Source organism: Pan paniscus, chromosome 16 (genome assembly GCF_029289425.2).
Source record: "Pan paniscus chromosome 16, NHGRI_mPanPan1-v2.0_pri, whole genome shotgun sequence".
NCBI lineage: Eukaryota > Metazoa > Chordata > Mammalia > Primates > Hominidae > Pan > Pan paniscus.
This window is the reverse complement of record NC_073265.2, coordinates 29,038,311-29,064,852: the sequence shown is the minus strand read 5'-3', so window position 1 is coordinate 29,064,852 and position 26,542 is coordinate 29,038,311. Positions and strand designations below refer to the sequence as shown.

Below are 26,542 nucleotides of genomic sequence, written 5' to 3'. Positions count from 1 at the left end.
CATTGTAACAGTAAACATGTGTTAGTTTAAAAAAAAATCAGGAAGAAACTAAAACTGTTTTCGTTGTGAAAAAGCAGAGGGGTAGAGGGATGAAATGTTGAGCTTGTGGATATGTAGCTCAGCATCTTATTTCTGGGTTCCCCTCAAACTTGGAATCCAACTAGGATCCTACATAACTAGTAAGCATGGAGCTAGTGGAAATATGCTTCCCAATGTTCATTTGCTTTTTCATTTTTTTCCAGTTAACAAATACATATTTAGTGTTCATGATTACCAGATACTGTTCTAGGCATTGGGGCTATAGTGGTAAAAATATCTGATGAGATCCCTACCTTCATAAAACTTACAGTTTAGTGGAGATTGGCAGAGATAGTTGACTAATCCTCAATATAATAATTGCTACAAACAAGAAATAATCAGTATGATGAGAACTGATGCCAGGCAGGCCTGATGTGCATTGGTGGTTCTGGTGGTGAGGGAGGGTTTCTTGGAAGAAGACCTAAAAAGTGAGGTAAACTTAGTGAGGATGAGGTAGAGGGCAGAAGGAACAGTTGTTTGGGGGTCTGGGAAGCCTCCTTTGTTACTCAGTTTGCATTACTATAAAATACTACCTCAGACTAGGTAATTTAAAAAGAAAAGAGGTTTATTTGGCTCACAGTTCTGCAGGCTGTACATGAAGCATTGTGCCAGCATCTGCTTCTGGCCTCAGGAAGCTTGCAGTCATGGCAGAAGGCGAAGGGGAGCCAGACAGCATGTCACATGGCGAGACACAGAGCAAGAGAGAGAGAAGGAAGTGCCAGGCTCTTTTAAACAACCAATTCTTGTGTGAACCACCAGAGTGAGAACTCATTCATTACCATGGGGATGGCACCGGGCCATTCATAAGGGATCCACCCCCATGACTCAAACATCTCCTACTAGGCCCCACTTCTAACAATGGAGGCCACATTTCAACATGAGATTTGGAGAGGACATGCATCCAAACCATATCAGCCCCCCAGGCAGAGGAGAGCTTTGAAGTTTTAGGGATTCAAGTGAAGGCCCATGGGGCTGCTACTCTCCCTTGTCCGTAGGATAGCAGTACTCTAGGGGGCACTATTCACATTCAAAGTCATAGACTTGTCATCTATTACAAGGAGCAGGAAGGGACAGCTTTCCTAATTCTCACAGTCTAGTGGTGGGCAGGCTAGACTTTTGGGTTTTGCCTTTACAAACAATGGGAAGGCAATGGAAGTTTCAAGAAGGGGAGTGATGTTCCTAATTGCTGTTAAAATGGTTGGTCTGGTTGTGGTGTGGAGAATGTGTTAGATGGGCTGTAGGAGCAGTGTGGGGAGACCAGCGAGGAGCTGCAGCAGTGGAGGTGAGGGTGACAGGCCAGAGTGGTGCTGGTGGGGATGGAGAGAAGCAGCTGCATTATGCATTTATTCTGTAGGTAGAGTTGACAGGACTAAATATTGCATTGGATGTGGGGCTAAGTGATAAGAAGGTGGCAAGGATTCCCATGTTTCTAACATGAGCAACCAGGGGGATGGAGGTATCATTTTCTGAGATGGATAATATTGGAGGAGGAAGAGTTTTGGGAAAGGTCAAATGCTTAGGTTGGACATGTTAAGTCCAAGATGATTGTGAGAGTCCAAAGTAAAGAAGTCAAGTGGGCATATGGATATCTGGTTGGCTTATGGATATTTGGGTCTATAGCTCAGATAAGAGGTAAAGTGGAACAATACACATGAAAGTTATTAAAATTTCACCTAAAATAGTCTAGAGAAGAGGATAGCATGAGAAGGGTCAAGACTGGGGCCTGAAGAAGGAAGAGAAGCCAGCAAAAAATACTGAGAAATAGCCAGAGCAGTAGCAGGGAAACCAGAAGAGCATACTCTGGACATAAGTGTTGCTGGAAGTTTCTAATGTCCAACTGGGAACAGACCAAAGCCTTCGAATGATCTGGTTAAGGTCATCCCATAGGCTAAAGGTAAATGCTACCATCCTTGAGTCCTCATTGCCATCCCATAGGCCTAGCCCTCAGTGTTAGTGACTGATGTGCCTTGACTGTGGCTTTTACGGTGTTTCCAACAGCTACTTATCAGGGAAAAATCACGGTTGGACAGTCAAGGAGCTACATTTTCTGATTTCATTAATTTTACTGATGGAAAGAAGTTAAGCTGATAAAATTATTTTAAGAACTATTAATTGTTTGGGTTTTGGTGTTCTTTATATTTCTTAGAAAGTCAGAGAATAAAAAGGAGATTTACTTTCAAGAGTTAAAAGAGCTTAAAGTTTACATGATTTTTTAAAATTTATTTTCTTAAAGGAAGGGTAAGTAAAATCTGACACTGAAAAAACATTATTTTGTGGTTGCTCAGTAACTACTGTGATGCCTTTTATGACTTAGAAATAAGTCTCACTAATTTATAGTTTCATGATGATCAGCAAAATAAAGCTCACAAATAATAATGCTTTGTGATATTATAGTTATTTAACACCTGTAATGAGTGAGGCAGTGTTTGGCACTTTTTATATATCTCATTTAATACGACAGCTCTAAAAGGTAAATTTTATCATTTTCATTCTGAAGATGAAAGAAGTAAGAGAGTCTATGCAAAGTGTCTAAGTAGTAGACCTCAACACATAGCAGCTTAAAGCAACAGTTATTATCTCATAATTTCTGTAGATCAGGAATTTAGGAACAGCTTAGCTGGGTATTTCTGGGTCAAGGTGTCTCATAAGGTTGCATCAAGATGTTGGCCAGAGCTGTGGCCACCTGAAGGCATGAGTGGGGCTGGAGGATCCACTTCCAAGTTGGTACATTCACATGGCTGTTGGCAGGAGGCCCCAGTTCCTTACCACATGAGCCTCTTCATAGGACTGCTTGGGTTTCCTCAAGACGTGTCAGTTGGCTTTCCCCAGAGCAAGTGATTCAAAAGAGATGAGGACAGAAGTAGCAATGCCTTTTGTGACCTAGCCCTGGAAGTCTCACAGACATTTCTGTCATGTCCTATTGTTTACACAAATCGACTTCATTGACTATGGGAGAGGCCCACACAGGGATGTGAAGATCATTGACCATCTTAGCGGCTGATGAAGAGGGGCTTACAGTATTTGCTTTTGCCAGAACTCTTACAGTTAGCAAAAATAGCTTTTCTTTCTGTTATATAAGACTTACATAATCTTATCTGGAAACAAGGAAGGTGTAGATAACTTTTCCAGGTTCCTTCCATCCATATGAGTATATAAAATCTATTTGGTGTTGTAGATTACCTTCTTACCCCTATTACAAAATTTCAGAGTTCTTTACTGGAAAAATAATTTAAAGAGTTGCAGCATGTCACTGATCTTTGCGTATATGATCACTTTTGTTTCCTTACTTAGGGTAATATTAAAATTTATTGGCTAATATTTATCATCCAGTGATCAGTCTTTGGTTGTGGTTATTTGCATACTTAAGCCTTTATAAGAATAACACCAAGGGCAAGACTAATGGAAACTGTGGCTTAATGAAAATGAACAGATTTTATATTTTATCTTATTTGCTTCATCCACATTGACTCAGTGACATTGATTGCACTGTGAAAGCCAATATTTTACAAACTCAGAAAGTAGAAAATCGATCTTTCCCAGGATAGAAAATTCTTTCCCTTGCATTTTGTTTTATAATGAGAAAATAAGAGGTCACATCTCCTCATTGATCTTACTGCTTTAAACAGGCTAATAGCATTTTCAAAACTGCATTATTTTGAACCAGCAGGAAAATTACATGGTAAATAACTCAATGTTATTCAAATCAACTAATATTAGAGTAAAAATGCAGGAATTGGAAACTGATTATTCATGAAATGCTAAAATGTTAGGCGAATTCTCCTCTGCGTATCTGTGTCACTGTGGCCATCACCATCATGAATCTTGGATGCTTAGAAAATGCTACAAAGCAAAGAAACCTTTTGTCCAGTTTTCAGCAATGTGACTAATGAAGATTCAGGCACAGAAAGTCTCCGTTGCTTAAAGTCACTGGGAAATGCTCATACAAAATAGCGCTTAGCATGGGGAGAGAAATGGAACTGAAATAAGTCTCCCTGTTGTTTTGCTCTCTATTTCTGCCCTCTTCTCTTCCACTCTCTCCATGTTTACTCGAGGGAGGGCTGAAGAAGAAAAGAGAGAAAAGCAAGTATTAGGATTTGCTTTCCAAAAGGTGTTGTTTCTGCCCACCCACATGCACTTCATTACAGGCAAGTACTTCCAAAATCATGTTACATCTGCAAAGCCCTTACATACACTTTGCCAGTTTAGTTCTTACCTCAAAAGGAATCATAGATATTCTGCTAGAATTATATATATTATTACAGATATTATTCTGGGTCTAGAATCATAGATATTCTGGGTCTAGGCCAGAGTGTCTTAGTTATCAAGTTCCTTCCATGCTACCAATGTGCCAATCTGTTATTTTGTTTACTTTGCCCCTCTCCCTCCTTCCTACAGAGCTCTAGGCTCCCAGCATTCTGTTTGAGCATTTATTCCATTCTCTTATTGAGCTGGCTGGCTCTCATGGCCTGTGAGCTATAACTCATCCTTTCAGGTCAGAGCAAGGTTAAGTGTTCTATTCTTGACCTTGCTGTGACCTTCAGATCCATCACTTCCTTCCAGAGCCTTCCCTGTCTTGGCCAGCTATCTCCTGCCTCGTCCTGGATCTGGCTACCCCCAGCTCTTGCCCCATCTGCTATTCTGGCTCTCCCAGCTCCTCACTGCGCAAACACTCCTCTCCTGCTGGCCTTCTCCTTCCTTGCAGGGACGGGAGAAAGTGGTGAAGGACACACAGGAGGTCTGCTCTAGAGCAATTTAACCTCCTCAGTAGTGGGAGAGTGTCCCAAATCTGTTAGAAGAATTGGAATGCCATTTCTAGCTCCTTACCCTCAGGCTTCTCCTTTTTCTCCTGCCTTGCCTACTAAATTCAGCTATAGAAAAATGAATGACATTTTCAGTTTTTAATTAATGTCATTGTCAGATTGTGTCAGATCATAAGGAGTAAGAAGCTTTCATTTCCAAAATCTTATTTCTCCAGTTCACATCAGCTATGCTAGGTCCCAGTGGACTGAAGCAGGATCAGGCTCACTTTCCTTTCTTAGTCCTCTAATTATCGTACCCTTGGGGTCTTTGGAAATATTTCCAACATATTTTTTCCTTTCAGACTGCATAATTATAGTTACTGGGACAGAGGGGGTAGAATAGAGTGCATGAGTATTCCCTGTACGTTCACTAGACTAATTACAGTGTAGCATGATGTATCATTGTTGAATACATCTCTCTAAGCAGCTCTGACACTGTGTGTTGGCAATGGGAAGATAGTAAACATTCAGCTTGTTGGTTGAAGGTAGTTCTCATCAGTAGGTATAGTTATAAAAGTGAGTACACAGGAAAAAATGATGATGCTGTTAAGTTATATTAAACTTCAAGTTTTAATTTATTCATCTATTTAGGTCTTTATGAAGCAACCCCTAGATATAAAACCATGTCTGGTGCTAATGAGGGTTGACAGAGTTTTCAGATAAGGTTCTTTTCAGGCTCCTTAATCTTACAATATGCAAGGGGAGAAATAACCCATGAAGCCTAAGTGCAATGTGAATGGTGCAGAAGATATGGACCCTGCCTTTTGCATGAGTAATTTAATATAGGCAAGGGCCTGTTGGTAAGATGGCCTGTGTAGTAGATATTTAAGACAGTGAGCTGTTGCACGTCCACTCCATCAAGCGTGGCTTGTTTGGATGCTGGTCCAAAGGAAGCATGCTTAACAATGGGTAGAGTTAGGTAAAACTTTTCCTTCTTTTCTCTGGAAGTTTTCTCCGTATACCTATAGAAAGGGAAGTAGGGAAGTGGAACCTGTTGCTATTAAAGTGTTTCAACACTGTCACAGCTAAGTAGGGCTGATGATTTCAAGGCTCTTGCTATAGCTTTTCAGAGAATAATGTGCTTCTCAAGGAGGTTAGTAGACCTAATATGAGCAACCAGAGAGAAAGCATCTTGTGAAGCCATGAAAGTTTTCCAGTTGATTTATATGGAAAAAATTCAAGTCACTGAAAATATAAGGAGGAGAGTTATCAATTCAGATTCCGACTGTGTTTTTCTTCTTACTTTATGGCTCCGTATCTATCTTGCTGTGTGTTGAGAGACGTGAATGACTAATTTCAGGGGCTTTGTGAATTCCGTGAGAGAGCCCCAAGGATGGGGCAGACTTGACTGTGGTCGCTGAAATAGTTTTGTTTTGATCATGCTATACAGTTTGCCTTACCCTTTGGGATACCATTATTGCTAAAAGATATGCGCATTTGTTGTAGACTCACCTAAAATCCCTTGTGTGGCCTCACAGGAGCTGACTGGATGAAGCTATTGTTGGAGTCTCTTTATATATTCTTATATATTACAGAAGTGAATCTTGCTAATATTTTATCTGCATTATCTTTGGGAACAAGTATTCTGAGAAGAAACATCCATAGGGGATATATATTTCTTAAGATGCTTTTCATTCAAAGTAATTATTTAATATTCACCATGAATTTTAATGAACTTACTACATAGCTTCTTCCTGTTAATTCAACTCTTGCTTAGTTTGAACTTTCTGCATCATTTCAGAAAAAATCCTCTGGAATCAAATTAATTGTAGCTAAAATAACATGATTTTCTCATGCCAATAGCAATCAGCTTAAACTGAGTTGGGCAGGTATTAGTTTAATCATAAGTTACAGCAAACTGACACTTCTTTAGTGAGGAAGAGGCTCAAACTTTTAGACTGGCAGGAAGAGCAAATTGTACTGAACACTGCCAGGCATAGCCCTATGGCTGCAAGCTGGTGTTCCCCTACATTCTTTGGCCATAATTCTTCTGATACCAGTAGCAAAAATCCTCAAATCAAAAAACTTCTTATCACTCAGTCAACACTGACTCTCTGGTCACTTGGAAAATGTATCTGCATAGATTAAAGAACAATATTGTTAAAAAATCAAAGTAAGATAGAATCCTTTTTAGAGCTATTTAGAACTTTTTAGAACTATTTGCTTTGGAAGTGTGAACTATGAAACTCAGTTGTTTAATGTTGGTTCCCCGCCCACCATCATACTCCCTGCTCCACAGAGCTTAACAGTGCCTTTTTTTGAACTCTCCAGGTATCATTTGACTTCTCTACGCTGAGGAGTTCTGTATTCCTATCTTGTCTTTCCCTCGCTCTCTCTCTTGCTGTCTCTCTCACTCTTTCTAATTCTCTTTGGAGGTTTTGCTTGGGCAGCAGCTGTAAGGACTCAGAGAAAAACATGAATTTGACCTTTAGATTTCCAGGATTATCCCATTCCATCACGATGCTGCAACATTAGTTAGTAGGTGTGCGGGTAGCCAGGGGTTATATCTTAAAGGGTGTTGTATGATGTTGAGAAGTTTAAACTTGTTTTATTTTAACGGCAGTAGGGAACCATTGAATCCCTTTAGTGAAATCAATCAAGTTACTTTTGTACCTCTGCTATTCTTCAATATGGATTTAAGTGTCAGTCTCACAAATAATGAATATTCTCTGGCAATATTTATTTATTTATTTACAAATAATGAATACATAACCAACTCTTTTCAAAAATAAGTGTCATAGTGAAACTACATTTGAATTATACCTAAACAAATAGAGCAGTGCCCTCAGATATTCAGGAATGCTTTCACTGCTTTCTAGTGATGGTGGCAAAAAATGGAATAGTTTTTTTCCGTCTTGATTAAAATTTTTAGTTGCTCATCCTGTGAGCCTAAATGCACAAGGGCGCTTGCTGGCTACCTACTGGGAACATGTCTTGGATTGATTAATGTTTTTCAAAGCTTTTTTTTTTTTTTTTTTTTTTTTGAGACAGAATCCTGCTCTGTTACCAAGGCTGAAGTCCAGTGTTGTGATCATAGCTCACTGTAGCCTCCAACTCCTAGACTCAGGTGATCCTACTGCCTCTGCCTCCTAAGAGGCTGGGACTACAGGTGCATGCCACCACACCAGGCTAAGCTTTCTTATTTTTAATTTTTATTTTTGGTAGAAATGAGGTCTTGCTATGTTGACCAGGTGGGTCTTGAACTCCTGGCCTCAAGCAATCCTCCTGCCTTGGCTTCCCAAAATGCTGGGATTACAGGTGTGAGCCACCACACCTGGCTGGTTGTTGTTTTTTATTAAACAAGTAACCAAGCATAGTTAGAATCATTGTTTTATTATTTGTAACATATCCTTGGTCAGATAACATTTTAGAAAACTCTTTTCATAATGATGAAATAATCTCATGGTTGTTTCAAGCTGTCTAGCTAATTGGATTTAAAACACTATCAGCCAGTTATCATTACTTTGAGATTTTTACTTTTTCTTAATGAAACAATGCCAAGGTCATTGATATCTTTTTTGATTTTCATAACCTTGTGTGGTTTTTAATTCATATTGGCATTCTATTAAGGCATGTCATGTTTGTGTGCTACTGCAGGAATTCTGTTAGACATTTTATTTTGTTATTGCTTTTTAAAAATATTTTTCATTGACAAAAATGGTATATATCTGTGTTGTACAACATGTATTTTGAAATAGGTGTATAATGTGGAGTGGCTAAATCAAGCTAATTGACATGTGCATTATCTCGTATTTTTATTTGTGCTGAGAACACTTAAAATCTACATTTTAAAGCAATTTTAAGTACATAATATATTGCTTACTGTAGTCACCATGTTGTACAGTAGACCTCTTGAACTTATTTCTCCTAACAGAAAGTTTGTGTCCTTTGACCGGTATCTCTCCAACGCTTCGTCCTACTGGCAGCCCATTCTACACTCTGCTTCTATGATTCTGGATGTTTTAGATTCCACCTGTAAATGTGATCATGTGGTCTTTGTCTTTCTGTGCCTAGCTTATTTCATGTAATATAATCTCCTCCAGGTTCATCTGTGTTATTGCAAATGACAGGATTTCCTCCTTTTCTTAAGGCTGCAGTATTCTGTTGTGTATATATGCCATTCGTCCATTTATCCATTCATCCTTTGACAGACACAGGTTGATTCCACATCTTGGTGATCGGGAATAATGCTGCAATGGACATGGGAGTGTAGATATCTCTTTTAGATACTGATTTCATTTCCTTTGGATATATACCCAGTAGTGGGATTGCTGAATCATGGGATAGTTCTCTTGTTACTTTTTTGAGGAACCTCCCTGGTGTTTGTCATAATGGCTGTATTAATTTACATTTTCTGTGTGGTATATTGAACATTTTATAGTAGACTTGATAGATTCTATAAGCAGGACCTATCTGGAGAAGGGATATCCTTAATCTGAGATGTTTCATGTTTGCTTTGAGTCAAGGTTGAACATTCTTGGAAAAGCAGGCCTCACAGTGGTTCCTGCCCTCTCTGCTAGAGAGAAAGAAAGGCTTTTGTGAAGTCACTGAATCCAGATGACAGCAAGGAGGAGAGAGACAACTTGTGTCTCTACAGGCCTGAAGAAGAGCACTGAGTTTGCCACAGTTGCCCAAACTTCATGGTCCCGGGGCACCCGTTCTGACCACATGAGACAATCTGATGTGATTCTGCCAGAGGAGCACCACTCAAGGGGCCTTCACAGGGCAAACCTGGGTGATTCTCCCTTGGGAGACCTCAGTGTTCCATTTGGAAACTGGGGCCAGTCAGTCCTACCATGTCACATTCCTGGCTGCTTCCCAAGGCCCTCTGTCTCCCTTCTGAGCTGTCCCCTTCTGTCTCCTCTACACACAGCTCCATGTTTCTTTTCCTCTGGCCAAACCTCTCTCTTTTTCTCTCTTTCAGACCTTTTCTTGGTTCCCTCTGAAACCTTCATGTAAATAATAGTAACAGTAACGTATAACACTTAAACAGCACATACTATTCACAAGAAGCAGTTCTAAGCACTGTACATATATTACTGTATTGACTAATTTAGCCCTCACAATGCCTCTTGCACATAGACTTTGTTATTATGTTCACATTATAGATGATGACACTGAAGCACAAAGAAGGTAATTTACCCATAACCACATAGCTGGTAAGTGACAGAGCTGGGTATTGAGTCTGGGAGTTGGGTTTCAGGATCTATGTCCTTAGTTATTAAAATATTCTGCATCTCCCTAGGATAAAAATTTCGCTACAAACTTAACCTTTCTCAGAATGATCTGTCAGCCATATTGTCTTTTATTGGCTCACAAAAGTGCAACAAAGTACTAATGTGTGCTTGGCCAGCCACTTGGAACACTTCTATAGCCAGGCAATATAACCTACCACAGAAAAACAACCCCCACAGACTATGAGCTCATAATTGAATATTAGGAACCATCTGAGAAAAACTAGAAAGGAGAGCAAGGTGACCCAACAGGTGGCAAAATTAATTCTTCTAGACAGTAGATACAACAGAATAATCTGAAAGAAACCATAAGCATTTAAAAAATGATTACAGATTAACGAAGGAATGGAAGCCATAGTAAACTAATTGAATACTAGGAATAAAGAATAGGCCATTTGAGGTAGACACAAATACAAATTTTAAATAAAAGAGGGGATGATATATGATTACTTCCAGATGAATTGAGAATGGATTAAAAATTGAAGGTAAACCTGAGAAATATCACCCAGTTTTCAGAAGAGGGTGAATTGATGGAAAATAAGAATGAGTGGTTAAGAGATATAATCAATAGAATGAGGTCTGACATAAGTCTAATAAGAAATCCAGAAAAAGAGAATAAAGAGAAAGAGGCAGGATAAAATTCAAAGAGGCAATGGGTGAAAATTTTCTAGAAATAGAAAGACATAAATCCTAGGATAGAGGAAATATGCACAGTTGCAAACATTTTAGTGAGGCTGCAGAACTTTTAGCACTTGGGGAAACCAACTTTCTCACATGCCATGGTTGCAAACATTTTAGTGAGGCTGCAGAACTTTTAGTGAGCATTTGGGGACACCAACTTTCTCACATGCCATTTGTGGAGAGTCCTTTGGTAATATATATTAAAAATGTGCAAGCTGTTTAACCCAGAAATTCTGCTTCTAGTAATTTATCCCCAGTAAATATTCAGTTCAATTCCCAAAGATTATATATATATAAGGATGTTGATGTCAGCATTGTATAATAATGAAATATTGGAAACAATTTATAAAACCCATCAATATAAAATAGATAAAATGAATTAGGGCATGACCATGAAGGCACTGTTGCCTTTATGTAGCTATTAAAATGATGATAAAAGACATCAAACCGTAGTCCTAACCAAGGTATGTGCGTACACACACACACCCCTAGACACATCATATTTAACTAACTAGACACATCATATTTAAACTGCTATAAACCAAAGAGAGAAAATCTTGAAGGAAGGTAGAGAAAAGAAAAGACACATTATACGCAGAGAGGCAAAGGTAAGAGTCAGTAAACTTACTATCAGAAATTGTGTAATCCAGAAGACAATGGAGTGATATCTTTCAACTGCTGGGTGAAGAAACCCTCTCAACTCAGAATATTATCCTCAGCAAAAATACTCTTTCAAAAATGAAGAAAAAAGAAAGACATTTTTCAGACAACCAAAAAGAGGGAATTCATTACTAGCAGACCTGTACTGCAAGAAATGCTCAGGGACATTCCTTAGGTGGAAAGAATGTGATACCAGACAGAAACTTGTGTCTACACAAAGAAATAAAGATCTCCAGAAATGATTGAAATGGAGGTAACTATAAAAGATTTTTTCTTATTTTTAATTACTCTAAACGTTAAATGACTACTGAAAGAAGAAATTGTAGCAATGTATATTGAATTACAGTTTATATAAAAGTAAAATGTATGACAACAAAAATGTAAATATTCTAAATATACCAATTAAAAGACAGAGATTGTCAGATCAGTTTAAAAAGCTGAGAAGAGGCCCAGGCATGGTGGCTTATGCCTGTAATTCAAGCATTTTGGGAGGCTGAGGCAGGCAGATCACTTAAGCCCAGGAGTTCGAGACAAGCCTGGGCAACATAGTGAGACCCTGTCTCTACAAAAATTAGCCAAGCATGGTAGTATGCACCAGTAGTCCCAGCTACTTGGGAGGCTGAGGCAGGAGGAGCACTTGAGCCTGCGGGGAGCGGAGGTTGCAGTCAGCTGGGATCATGCCACTGCACTCCAGACTGGGCAACAGAGCAAGACCCTGTCTCAAAAAAAAAATAAAGCTTAGAAGAGAGGAATTAGGAATATACTTGTATTAGTCAGGGTTCTCTAGTGGGACAGAACTAATAGGATAGATGTATATATGAAGGGGAGTTTATTAGAAGAATTGACTCACACGATCACAAAGTGAAGTCCCACAGTAGGCCGTCTGCAAGCTGAGGAGCCAGGGAGCCAGTTCAAGTCCCCAAACCTCAAAAGTAGGGAAGCCAATAGTGCAGCCTTCAGTGTGTAGCCAAAGGTCCAAAAGCCCCTGGCAGATCACTGGTGTAAGTCCAAGAGTCCAAAAGCTGAAGAACGTGGATTCTGATATTTGAGGGCAGGAAGCATCCAGCACAGGAGAAAGATGGAGGCCAGAAGACTTAGCCAGTCTAGTCTTTCCACGTTTTTCTGCTGCTTTTATTCTTGCCGTGCTGGCAGCTGATTAGATTGTGGCCATCTAGATTGAAGGTGGGTCTGCCTTTCCCAGTCCACTGACTCAAATGTTAATCTCTGTTGGCAACACCCTCACAGACACACCCAAAACCAACACTTTGCATCCTTCAATCCAGTCAAGTTGACATTTAGTATTAACCATTACAATACTGTTATAAGATTCTTATATTACATGTGAAGCAGTGTAATAGTATTTGAATGTAGATTATAATTCATGATGTATGTTGTAAATATAGGCAACCACTAAAAAAAGTAAAAGAAGTATAAATAATAAGCCAACAGTGGAGATAAAATGGAATTATAAAAAATATTCAGTCACACTGTGAGCATCCTAAATCTGAAAATACAAAACTGAAATGCTCCAAAATCTGAATTTTTTTTTTTTTTTTTTGAGACGGAGTCTCGCTGTGTCACCCAGGCTGGAGTGCAATGGCGCAATCTTGGCTCACTGCAAGCTCTGCCTCCCGGGTTCACGCCATTCTCCTGCCTCAGCCTGCTGAGTAGCTGGGACTACAGGCACCCACTACTACGCCCGGCTAATTTTTTGTATTTTTAGTAGAGACGGGGTTTCACCATGTTCGCCAGGATGGTCTTGATCTCCTGAACTCGTAATCTGCCCGCCTTGGCCTCCCAAAGTGCTGGGATTACAGGTGTGAGCCACCACACCCTGAATCTGGAACTTTTTGAGCACCAACATGATGCTCAAATGAAATGCTCATTGAAGCATTTTGGATTTTGGATTTTTGGATTTGAGGTGCTCAACTGGTAAATATGATGCAAATATTCCAAAATCTGAAAAAGTTTGAAATTTGAAACACTTCTGATTCCATGCATTTTAGATAAGGGATACTCAACCTATAATCCTAAATCAGAAAGAGAAAAAGGAAAAAAGAACAGATGGGATAAATAGGAAACAACTGGCAGGATGGCAGATTTTAATCCAACCATATCAATAATTATATTAAATGTAAATGTTGTAGCTGGGTAGAGTGGCGTGCATCTGTAGTCTCGGCCACTTGGACGACTGAGCTAGGAAGATTACTTGCACCCAGGAGCTTGAGAGCAGCCTGGGCAATATAGTGAGATCCTGTCTCTAAAAAAAAATTAAAATTAAAATTAAAAACACAAATATTCTAAATATACCAATTAAAAGATGGAGATTGTCAGATCAGTTAAAAAAAGCAAGAGCCAACTATATGCTGTCTATAAGAAAGCTACTTTATATATAAATGCATAGTTAGGTTAAAAGTCATTCCTGTTGTTACCTGGCATATTAGTTAAAAGCCTTTCCTAATATGCCCTTCACACAATTCTTTAAACCCAAGAGACTCTTCTTGGTTACATTTTGGACTGCAAACTGAAGCAAATAAGGCATTTAAAAATCCAGCAACACAAAGTAGTGGTTGGCTGGTTGTTTCTTCTATTATGGGGTTACTGTTACTTGTTTAAACTTTCCTCTTGCATCACAAGGTGTATACTAAGTGTAAAAGTTCCTTTGTAGGCTTTCTGACCCTTGTCGATCCACTTTGGCCTCCCTCTTGGCACAGTCTGTCATAGGCTTTTCCTTGTAATTTTATATCACCTCCACTTTGCATTAGCTTTTTTCAAGTTCTAGTTTTTAGAATGTTCTGGGTGGCATGTTATCTTTCTGTACAAGCATGGCCATGGATCTTTTACTGCTTTAAGTCTCTGGGGAAGCTGGTAGTTTTCAAAGAGGTAATGTGTCTGTTTTCCCAGAAGGATTCTCAGATGCACACGATTTCCCAATGCTCTTTTGGAATATCTTTTTCATTTTAGTTGCTAGTCTCTTTAACAGGCCAGGATTGTTGCTCTCAAAGATGCAAAGCCAATAAACCGGTTTAAAAGGACAACCAAAGCTAAAATTTTGCAGAGGCAAAATTTAGTTGGAAAAAGGTTCTTCATTATCAATCAAGCACTGTCTGTCAGAGTTGTGCAGGATGTGCAGGTCTGTTCCATAGGTAAACATGTGCCATGGGGGTTTGTTGTACAGATTATTTCATCACTCAGGTCTTTTTTTTTTTTTTTTTTGAGATGGAGTCTCACTCTGTCACCCAGGCTGGAGTGGCACGATCTCAGCTCACTGCAAGCTCCGCCTCCTGGGTTCACACCATTCTCCTGCCTCAGCCTCCCGAGTAGCTGGTACTATAGGCGCCTGCAACCACGCTGGGCTAATTTTTTGTATATTTAGTAGAGACGGGGTTTCACCTTGTTAGCCAGGATGGTCTCAATCTCCTGACCTCGTGATCCGCCCGCCTCAGCCTCCCAAAGTGCTGGGATTACAGGCATGAGCCACCGCGCCCGGCCATCACTCAGGTCTTAAGCCTAGTATCCGTTAGTTATTTTTCTTGAGGAATGACATAGTTACAGCAGTCCCAGGGAGGGCAGACTTGTACCAATGTCACCACTCTCTACCTCTTATTTCCTTTTTGGTTGTATGGGCTGTATGTCCTAATTGTGTTGCTGTGTCCACAGCAATGGCATTGGGTATTGTCATGGAATTAAACATTAGAAAGTATAATGGGAATACATAGGGAATTGGAATGGTTCCAGAGCTTAGATCATTTCTAGGGTAGATTAGGTGACTTAGAATGTGACCTCTAAAATATATATAGAGGTATATATAGTATATATACCTCTATATATAGTATATAGAGGTATATATAAAGTATATAGAGGTTGAAAATTTTGTTACTTAAATATATAATGAGTTATCCTTACTTGGTATGCCTTGTAAAATGAAGGAGAATCTGAAGTGCTAATGAGGTTAAATAATCATATAGTTACCTTCCTTTGTTGCTGTGTGGGCATGCACATGCACATGCACATGCACACGCGCACACACACACACACATTTATTTTTAAATGTATAGCCTATTGGGTATGGGTGCTTGTATCCTGACATGTTCATCCAATTCAGGTTCTTAGAACCAAATGAGTCAGTTTTAAATGAGGAGAGAGCGAGAGCAGAGGTTTAGAGAATGGAAAGAACATAGGACTATTTAGCCTCAGGTTCTTAATAGCAGAAGAGATTAGGCTCTGCATGCTGTCTAGAGGCATGTAAATAGATGGAAATAAAATGTGATTATAGCAGTCTTGGGTTTTAAAGAAATAACAGCATGAAAACAACTTTCCTCATTCATGAGCATGTAAATGCTAATAAAACCCCTCAGCAGGCTGCCCTGCACACCTGAGGACTGGTTCCCTGTGAGAGTCTGAGCATGGGGCTGTGGACTCTGTCTAAAAGTGGTTTAAAAGAAACTGTAGTCTGGGGGCCAACTGTACCAACGTGCCTGTTACAGTTGCAGGTTCCCATTTCCATACTTATGCACTGTGATTCAGTATATCTGGTACAGTCATTCCGACGTATGGTGAGATTTGGGAACTGCTTGCTGACTTAGAATATCTTTACATGACATACATACTACAAAAGGGGTTCTCTTACCACAGGGACTTTTGACTACCATGTGTCTGCTTATTTTACAAATTCATTTCTTCAACAAATATTTATCAAATGCCTACTCTGTGCCAGATACTGAGCTAGGCATGGAGTTATAACAGTGAACAAGATTGATACAGTTTTTCTTCATGAAATGGAGAGATAACAAGTCAACAAATGAATAATTGTGATGAGAACTATGAAGGATGCAATGGGATATGATAATGGAGCATAATGGAGGCAGGAGCAGTTAGTGTTTAAAATAAAATAATGGTTAGAGAAGGCTTTTTTGACAAGGCAGCATTTAAACTAAGACTGGGATTTAAAGTAATCAGACATATGAACAACATCCCAAGCAGTATAAGAAAATGTATACAAAGGCACTGAGGCAGGATTAGCCCTGATGTGTTTCAGGAACGGCACAAAGACTAGAGTGGCTGGAGCCCAGCAAGCCAGGGGAAGGAAGGTATGAGATTAGGCAGTAGGCATCGGAGTAGGTAAACCCTTGAGGAACATGGTGGGGATTGAGAGGGGTATCAGAAGTTTATCTGGAAAAAGGATTCTGGAGTTGAGGGGAAAACCCTACTTTAGGACATGAATTTGGGAGTCATCAGCATTTTGATGGAAAATTACCAGAATGGGTAGTCTAATGTAGGGAGAGGCTATTGAGAGAGGATAGAGGGGGCGGAGCTGTACCATGCTCTTCTGTAAAACCTGGTAAGAGTAGACTTGCAGCAGCCAAGGACTGGCGGAAGCGGGAGGGTGGAAGGAAAACCAAGAGATTGTAGGCCTGTGGAAGCCACAGAGGACAATGCTCAAAGAGAGATGATTGGTTGCATCATTGCTGCTGAAGTCTAGAACAATGCTGTCCAGTGTGGTGGCCACTAGCTGCATGTGGCTATTGAAAGGTGACTAGTGCAAACTGAGATGTGCTGTAAGTGTAAAATAAAATGCACATTGCATTTTGAAGACTTAGTACAAAAACAACAATGAAAAATATTAATAATTTTAAAGTAATCATTACATGTTGAAATATTTGGGATCTGTTGGGTTGAATAAAAAATATTATTAAAATCTCACCTGCTTCTCTTTACTTTTTTAAAACATGGCTACCATAAATTTAAGATGACATGTGCGGTTTGCACTGTATTTCTATTGCAGAGTTTGGCAACATGGAGGTCACTAGAAAACTTGATAAGAGCAGACTGCCTGGGATTAAGTAACAACTAGCAAATTGTTTATACACTGATGAGACTAAGCCATCGTTATAATACTATTTTGCCCAAAATTAAATAGAGAAACTCACCACTAAATTTTTTCTAGACTTATTGATATGTGATTTAATAATTTCACATAAATTGACTGTAATGTATCATATATGTTAAATTTTAATATTAGGATTTACATTAAATCTTTTGAAAATCAACTCTCAAATGTGTTTTTTACATTTTTTAACCTGTACTTTTTTCCTTTTTTTAGTTCTTAAATTTTTATTTAAATTATTTTATTTTCTTTCATATCTGACCAGGAAACTTCATGGTGTTATGGTCAACTTGCCGCACAACCGTGTTCAAATCTGTCACCAACAGGTTCATTAAAAACCTGGCCTGCTCGGGGATTTGTGCCAGCCTGGTCTGTGTGCCCTTCGACATCATCCTCAGCACCAGTCCTCACTGTTGCTGGTGGATCTACACCATGCTCTTCTGCAAGGTCGTCAAATTTTTGCACAAAGTATTCTGCTCTGTGACCATCCTCAGCTTCCCTGCTATTGCTTTGGACAGGTAAGATCAGGTAGCCAGGGGCTAACTTTTTTTTTTAAGTTGTATTAAAAAATTAGCATCATGAAGCAAATGATGAGTAGTCAGCGTTCCGTATACTGCTTTTTAGTCAGCTTGTGATCAACAGAAAGGGAATAAATGTGCAAAACAGATGCCTCACAAAGGACAGGTGGATTTAGCAACAGCCATGGAAAATAGAACCATTGAGAGAAGACCTGGGGATGGGAGTTCCATGGTGAGGATGCTGGGGCAGAGCTGCTAGATCATGGTGTCACTTCAGCTTGGTTGCAGTTGGTGGTATTTGTGTTGCAATTTGCAGTAGATTTTTCATCTGATTGATAACTCTGCAATTAGGGCTTTTTGATGCAGTATGGAACATCTCTGAAAGAACAAGGGAATGATTCAGTGGTTATTTAACAAACGATTAGATGGTCCACTTGGATCTGGCTAGGTAACACCAGAATTCCTCTGGAGGATTTATTTCCAAGGCTTCATATTGCAGTGGTGATTGCTTTCTCTTCCTATCCTCTTTAAAAAGATGTTCATTTGGAAGTGAACCTTACATCTTAGTTACTGCCATTCTACATAATTTGATCAATTTTATCAAAGTTGCATAAAGATCTTGTAATCAGCAAATTCCTGCCTTTCTCCTTTCTAGCTAATGCTTCATGAATACAGTTTAGATAATATTTTCTAGAGAATTGAATTAAGTAAGCAAACAAGAATTGAAAAGTATTTTATGTCCATGAGTACTTTTGATTTCAAGATTAACATAGAGGAAACATTGCTGAAGGGAAAGTGCAGGCTATTCTGATTTTATGCCCTATGTTAAAATTTAACTACATTTTAGATTAATTTGAAAATTTAGAACTCTTTGTCCATTCAAAACATAATACCTTAATGACCTGTGAGGGTATTGATTGTAGAACCCATCTATAGAGTCATTTCAGCCTCTCAGGCCAGGGACCCTGATTTCTTCAGCTGCCTGGTGCTGTCTGCATGGAGGGACACAGAGTCACACGAAGCCCCCAGCATACTGGGAGAAGTCATTGCCATTGTGGTTAAGAGAATGGATGTTGGAATAGAAGCCTGGCTTTGAGTCCTGCCTACATAGCTTTCTAGCTGAGTGGCTTTGGGTAAAGCTGCTTAAACTTTCTGAGCCTCAGATTCCAGAGCAGTAGAAATAATTAAGTGAATTATTTATGGCCTGTGTTAGGATGGGCTGCACCAATATTTGCCTCTCTTTCTCAGGCTTCCCTTCTGATGGCACATTCTTCCTTAGATATATTTCTGCAATCATGTTACCATCAGATCTTGCTGGGAGCAGCTCCAGCTCCTTAGAAGGGACTGGAATCTCACCATCCATGGAGCCAAGCAAGGCAGGTGACAAATCAAGCAATAACCAGGTTGCAATTGTGGCACGTGGAGAGTGTGTCCACATTCTCGTTCATGGGGATCAGCCACTCAGCAGTTGCAGCTAATAATTGCTTTGTAGGAATCTAGACTCGGTAGGCAGGACTTTTTTATTCTTTCAGAAGAGGAATAAAAAAGTTTAGAATTCCATAATTTAAAAATGTTGGCAATTAATTTTTTTTTCAAAAAGTATTATGTGGGTCATGTGAATCCCTTCAGCAAGATGAATGTGTGCCCTGAGATGCCAATTTGCCACGCCTGCTTTATGGTGACGTTGCATGTCTCTTCCATTGCTTTTTGAATATCTGGAAAGTGCCATTGCACTGGACTGGAATATAAGAGTGAAGTCAGAGTCCTTTCTCAAGAGTACTTCTGGTGGGTACACTAATGCATTTTATGTCGAACCATTTTGTGTTCAGTGTCCTTCTGAATGCCCCTGGTAGTACCTGCTGTGGTAAAGTCTTAAGTCTTCAGTTTGATATTCTGGACTGAGATATAATTTACATATTATAAAATTCACCTATTGGAAGTATACAAGTCAATGAATTTTAATATATTTATAGAATTGTACAGCCATCATCACAATATAATTTTAAAACATTTCTATTACCTCACAAAGAAACTTGTGCCCATTTACTTACAGTCACTCCTTGTGCCCATCCCCAGACCATAAACAACTATGAATCTACTTTCTTTTTCTATATGTTTGCTTTATTGGACATTACATGTAGGTGGAATCATACAGTGTGTGTTCTTTTGTGTCTGGCTTCTTTCACTCAGCATGTTTTCAAAGTTCATGTTATAGAATGTATCAGTACTTCATTCATTTTTCATGGCCAAATAATATATTCATTTAATTTTAGGAGTATACTAAATTTGTTTCTCCATTTACTAGTTGGTGGATATTTAGGTTATTTCTACTTTTTGGATATTGTGAGTAATGCTGCTATGAATCCTGAAAAGTTTTTTTTTTTTTAAATAAGACTCAACAAGGAGAATACATTATTCTGAACAGTTTGCTGTTACACCTGGAAGCAATGCAATAATCCCTGTGGGTTACTTCTGGGGCCTTGGTCTTAAACAAAGAAATACGAAAACAGTAAGAAATTCTCATTTTCTTTCCAGCAGAAAAGCTACTGTAGTTTTATCATAATTTTAAAAAGTAAAACAAGTCCTTTTAGTAGGAAAACAGGGCTGGTGAATTCCTATTTTGTTATTCACAGATGCAAATTACTTACAAGCATCCACATGTACACCTGAAGAAGAGAAGACAGTCTTTTCTCTCACTTCCTTCATAGCTATTCGTTTCATGGTATTAAGTCAGCAAGTTCATCGGGAGGTCATCTACACTTCTTGCATCACTGTTTAGAGGTGTACACACTAAGAACATTATTTATAGTGAGCCTGTGTGCTTATGTTGCAATCTGTTTCCCAACAGATTGGAAATTAATGGAAGCCTGGGTTTGTTACATGTCAGTGAGCAAATGGCAGTCAGAGCCAGTGAACTCCTAAGCATCTATTCATGTGTACAGGTGGGGCCATCACATATTTACTGAGTTGTCATTAGAAAACTATCTATATTCAGAGAAAAAAAATGTGAAAGCATGCATCACTTATGCACTTCTTTCTCTTTTTCCCTCCTCCCAGAAAGAAATCTAGAACACATCTTACCATGCTCCCTCCTTCCCTGATTGTCCATGGTCGCTATTGTGTTTGCATCCCATCTCTTTCAGCCTGGAATGTTCCCCTTCAGCTGGTCCCCCTGCCAGACTACACTGCAGTGTCTCCCTCTCTTGCTATTTTCCCAGGTGGCTTTAGGCGCTACCTGTACCTCCTTTGTGCCTGCCTCTAGTAGAGCTGTCATCTCCTCGTTCGTAATTGTTAGTGTGTGTATCTTTGTCCCCGTTGGGTTTAGAGACATTCCTGTGTCTTTTCATTCTTATAACCCAGTGCCAGGCACAGGACCTGGTGCATAGGTAGTGCTCAGAAGTACCTGTTACAGGAGGCTGGGCACGGTGGCTCACATCTGTAATCCAACCACTTTGGGAGGCCGAGGCGGGTGGATCAGCTGAGGTTAGGAGTTCGAGACCAGCCTGGGCCAACATGGCGAAACTCCGTCTCTACTAAAAATACAAAAATTAGCCAGGCGTGGTAGTGCATGCCTGTAATCCCAGCTGCTCGAGAGACTGAGGCAGGAGAATGGCTTGAACCCAGAAGGTGAAGGTTTCAGTGAGCCTAGATCACGCCACTATACTCCAGCCTGGGCGACAGAGTGAGACTCTATCTCAAAAAAAAAAAAAAAAAAAAAAAAAAGAAGTACTTGTTATCTGAAAGCTTATGTGCTTACTTGCCCTGTGAGTGAATGGGTGTCACTAAGGTTGTAAGGTCAACCCCAGCATTAACTGACTGCACAGATATGGCCAAGCAAATGTGAAGAAACTGACCATATCTCTGAGAGCTAGTGGCAGCCCTTTTACTACAGATGTGGTTCTAGGGTGCAAAGAGTTATTCAGTTCCCTCAGATCACTGGTGATATTGAAACGGCGTGCTTTTGGAATTCTGTTTAGGTGCTTACAGAATGATCAAGTTAAATATTGGAAGGAAAAACAATGTCTCATCTGATTTTAACAAAAATCTAATTGTGCAGGCATTTTAGACCTATTAATTGCCCTTAGGGTTACTGAGTGATTATCATGGGAGCAATGACTGTTGAGCAGGCATAACTTTTGTCAGCTGAATTGATTTTTGTGGAAGGACCTTGTCAGAGTCCATTCTTCATACTGGTTCTTCTGCCCTGAACAACTTTAATTGTTAATGATATCTGGACTGTGGCATAAGTCTGCTTTAGATATGTATGTAGACAAACTTATTTCTGTTGGTAGCTTTGAAAATTGCCCTAAAGCTTCTTTAGCCCATATAAAATTGTTTACCAATTACCCTTTACCCTCAAATTGAAAAGTAGATATCTTTATAGCAGATGGAGAAATCTTTTATATGGAGGGCACTCTTTGTGATTTCATCCTGGTAGCAATAATTATAAAGCTAGCTATGAATTGAAATTATTTACTTGTTTTTCTGTAAAGCCTCGTGAGGACAGGGCTTTCCTCTGCTCCTTTGGAAAGGTTTTTATTTTTTGGTCTAGTGACGCTTCTCATTGTACTTGCAAAGTCCTCAAAACTTAGGTCTGGCTTCCTGGATTCCCCCAGTGCTTTTCTGTCTTAGGCCGAATAGAAGAACTTGACCTTTCTTCCCTCTCATCTACTTTTGGTGATTTAGATTCCCCTAATTTAAAAAGTATCTTCTGTGGAATTAATTTTGTTTGTGTATCTTGCAGGTACTACTCAGTCCTCTATCCACTGGAGAGGAAAATATCTGATGCCAAGTCCCGTGAACTGGTGATGTACATCTGGGCCCATGCAGTGGTGGCCAGTGTCCCTGTGTTTGCTGTAACCAATGTGGCCGACATCTATGCCACGTCCACCTGCACGGAAGTCTGGAGCAACTCCTTGGGCCACCTGGTGTACGTTCTGGTGTATAACATCACCACGGTCATTGTGCCTGTGGTGGTGGTGTTCCTCTTCTTGATACTGATCCGACGGGCCCTGAGTGCCAGCCAGAAGAAGAAGGTCATCATAGCAGCACTCCGGACCCCACAGAACACCATCTCTATTCCCTATGCCTCCCAGCGGGAGGCCGAGCTGCACGCCACCCTGCTCTCCATGGTGATGGTCTTCATCTTGTGTAGTGTGCCCTATGCCACCCTGGTCGTCTACCAGACTGTGCTCAATGTCCCCGACACTTCCGTCTTCTTGCTGCTCACTGCTGTTTGGCTGCCCAAAGTGTCCCTGCTGGCAAACCCTGTTCTCTTTCTTACTGTGAACAAATCTGTCCGCAAGTGCTTGATAGGGACCCTGGTGCAACTACACCACCGGTACAGTCGCCGTAATGTGGTCAGTACAGGGAGCGGCATGGCTGAGGCCAGCCTGGAACCCAGCATACGTTCGGGTAGCCAGCTCCTGGAGATGTTCCACATTGGGCAGCAGCAGATCTTTAAGCCCACAGAGGATGAGGAAGAGAGTGAGGCCAAGTACATTGGCTCAGCTGACTTCCAGGCCAAGGAGATATTTAGCACCTGCCTGGAGGGAGAGCAGGGGCCACAGTTTGCGCCCTCTGCCCCACCCCTGAGCACAGTGGACTCTATATCCCAGGTGGCACCGGCAGCCCCTGTGGAACCTGAAACATTCCCTGATAAGTATTCCCTGCAGTTTGGCTTTGGGCCTTTTGAGTTGCCTCCTCAGTGGCTCTCAGAGACCCGAAACAGCAAGAAGCGGCTGCTTCCCCCCTTGGGCAACACCCCAGAAGAGTTGATCCAGACAAAGGTGCCCAAGGTAGGCAGGGTGGAGCGGAAGATGAGCAGAAACAATAAAGTGAGCATTTTTCCAAAGGTGGATTCCTAGCAAGGACTGTAAATTCTTGGAAGCAACGGGGAGCTTCCATATTCCCACCAGAGTGTGGGAATGCTGTGGCCATGTGATTGTATGATCTCCTTGCAACTCAGTGTGAGTTGATTCCTCCAATATGGGCCAGATGCTTTTGAATGATAGGGAAATCTACATAAAATCCAGTGTCCTCTTTATTGAGGGAGTATATATATCCATCTCAGTGATCCATGTCCTTAGTGAAGTCCACATTATTCTCTGTGGGGACAAGAGCTGGGCAGTTTTGAATGGGTCTTGAGGTGGGTACCCCATGTGCACTTTCTGAGGATGCCTCACTTCCCTGGGCTCTGCAGAGAACACACAGAGAGAAGACTTTCAGAGCTCACAGGAGCAGGGAGCAGGAGCACTCTAAGGGAATTCCAAGATCATGATGGAGCATGGTGGCTCCAGAGAAAATGCCTGTTTGATGAACTTAAACATGTCAAACATTTTCTGTTGAGAAGGTAGGGATTTGGCATCTTACAGTGTTTCTCTGGAAGCCCCAGTCATATGACTCACTGTTTCTCCTGATACCCTTCGTCCCTTTCACTGGGATGTAGGTAAGGAATGACGATTCCGCACCTATGGTACACATGGCAATAGATGTGCCCGGGAGTAAGGGAGATATTTTGTCCTTGATAATTCTGATTTTCCCTTGGCATCACCAATGCCTCAGAGAGATACACCTGCACCCTCCAGTCAGGGTCAGTGTTGGCTGGAAAACACTGAAAAGTCTTCGCTCTGTCTTTCACCTTAAATTGTGTTTTCTCAACAAATGAGAGAGAAGCTTACGGGGGAGATGCCTGAGAGATGCCTATGGCGCTGTAGTTTTTTTTTCTTCCCTATGATCTCACATGAAAGGTGCTATGTAACAACCAGTATGAGTCAAATATATTGAAAAAATCATCTTATGCAAACTTTTGGAATTAAAAGGTATTTTTAAAATGGAGAATTAGTGTAAGCTGGGTCCTTTGGAAACATCAAACTGAAAAGGCCTGATTTGGAAAGGTGACTCTGCCCAAAAGGTTGGCAAGAATCTGACAAAGATGGTTTCCTTCCGAGGAAGACTCCGGAACTCAGGTGTGGCCAGTCTCCTTTTCAGTCTGTTTGTACAGCTGTGGTTCTCTCTTAATTTTGGACACAGAGGAGGAACAGAACAGGGAGAAATAATCATTGTAGAGTGCCAAGGCAACATCTGGCCCAGATGAGCTCTTCACTCCCTCCTTCCCTGTCGTTGTAGGAGCCAGACTGGGTAGAAGAGGGAGGGCAGTGTCCTCAACTCATCCGCCTCACAAGCAATTTGGGACCCCTCTGGGGTGGATTTCACCAGGTTGAATTAGAACCGCAGATAATACTTCCCTGTTAGTGAGGACAAACCAAGCGCCAGCTCTGCCCTTTTCTCTAGAGTGTTGTGTTCTTGCTCTTGGTACTTACAGGAGCTAGTCTGGTGCCTTGAGCAAGCTTGAAGGGAAGTGGGTGTCCTCACCAGCAAACTTCCACATCTCAACTCGTGCCCTCTTTTGGCCACACTGGCCCTGTCTCTCGGAGGGAGCCCAGACCCTGTAGGGAGTTTTGTTTTCCTTTCTTCTCTTGGGTGTGGTGTCTTGTGTTTCTGAATGTGAACCCAAAGACCCTACCCCTGGAGAGGAAGCACCTTCCTCTTTGTGTTGGTCTCCTCATAGCACTGTTTGCTCACAGCAGAAACGGGGCTGCCACAGCCTCCTGCGGCTCTGCTGCCTCCTGGGCCCTGCGTGCATGGCATCTGTAGCTCCTTGCCCTGATAGTCAATGCTGTGGCCCTTCAAGCTTATCTTTCAAAGCTTTCGCAATCATTACAACTTTTATCAAGGGGAATAATAATCTCTAGGAAAATTATGTCCACTTTAGGAGAATCTGTCAAGTGTAGCCCCTTTGGTGTTGTTCTGATAATATACTGTATATGTACAACTTAATAAATTTTGATGAGGCAGAATCTGGTTGGGTATGTTTCTTATGTATGTTTGAAGCAGTTGGCTGACTACTAACAGGTCATTGCCAGGTGTATTTCTATACTCTTTGAAGAATAACATTTTAATAAAAAATTGAAAAGCAGTTTCTGAACTCAAGAAAAGTTTTATGAGCTATATTTTCTCCCCCTTTTCTCTCCCTCAAGTGATATACTGTTGGAACCTGTCTCTTCCTACATGGTCTCTGATGAAAGATATTCATTTTTTTTTTTCTCGTGAATGCAGATGTGGCATTTCAGTAGCATTTTCTTGTGTTGTTGCAACTAAAAGAAAATAAATTCCCTAAGGAGGAACTGCAGCAGTTGAAAAAATATCACCAAGATGGGTTCCAGATTGAACTGGCGATAGACACCCAAATCTCTAGGTGGAGCTACACAAGGGAAGCCTGGAGTGCAGCCGTCATCATCCCTCCTGCGGGAGGTCAGGAGCACAGCAGTTAGGGCCATGAGCTTTGAGGTCAGATTGCCTGTGTTTAAATCCTGGCCCCACACTGACTAGCCTTGTGACCTTGGGAGGATGAAGTAACCTCCATGTACCTCAGTTCCCTCTCTGTAAAATGGGAGGATAATAATTGTGTCAGAAGCTTCTGTTGCCCCTTCTCACATATTTCACCTATGACTTTAGCTGTGTCCGCAGTGGGCTGTTGCTGGTGGCATCTACTCACTTCCCTGCAAGCAGAGCTCCCTGTGTCTGGGAATAATCCTTGGCCTGTGGGGCATGGGAACCACTGGATAAATACCCCTGCTTCCTGTCCTGCTGGACAATTGTGGGAGGCCTCTGTCCAGTTCTCAA

General features: G+C 40.7%; 1 protein-coding gene across 2 annotated transcripts in view; it reads left to right on the top strand.

The window, feature by feature from the left end:
- Positions 1–25,716, top strand: part of GPR176 (G protein-coupled receptor 176) — a 118,725-nt gene extending 93,009 nt beyond the window's left edge. For both annotated transcript variants that reach the window (XM_003826557.6, XM_063596537.1), the window contains exons 2-3: positions 17,605–17,857; positions 22,602–25,716. In XM_003826557.6, coding sequence (XP_003826605.1) covers positions 17,605–17,857; positions 22,602–23,724 — 1,376 coding nt within the window. In that variant the 3' untranslated portion in view covers positions 23,725–25,716. The remainder of the gene's footprint in view (positions 1–17,604; positions 17,858–22,601) is intronic.
- Positions 25,717–26,542: the final 826 nt, after the last annotated feature.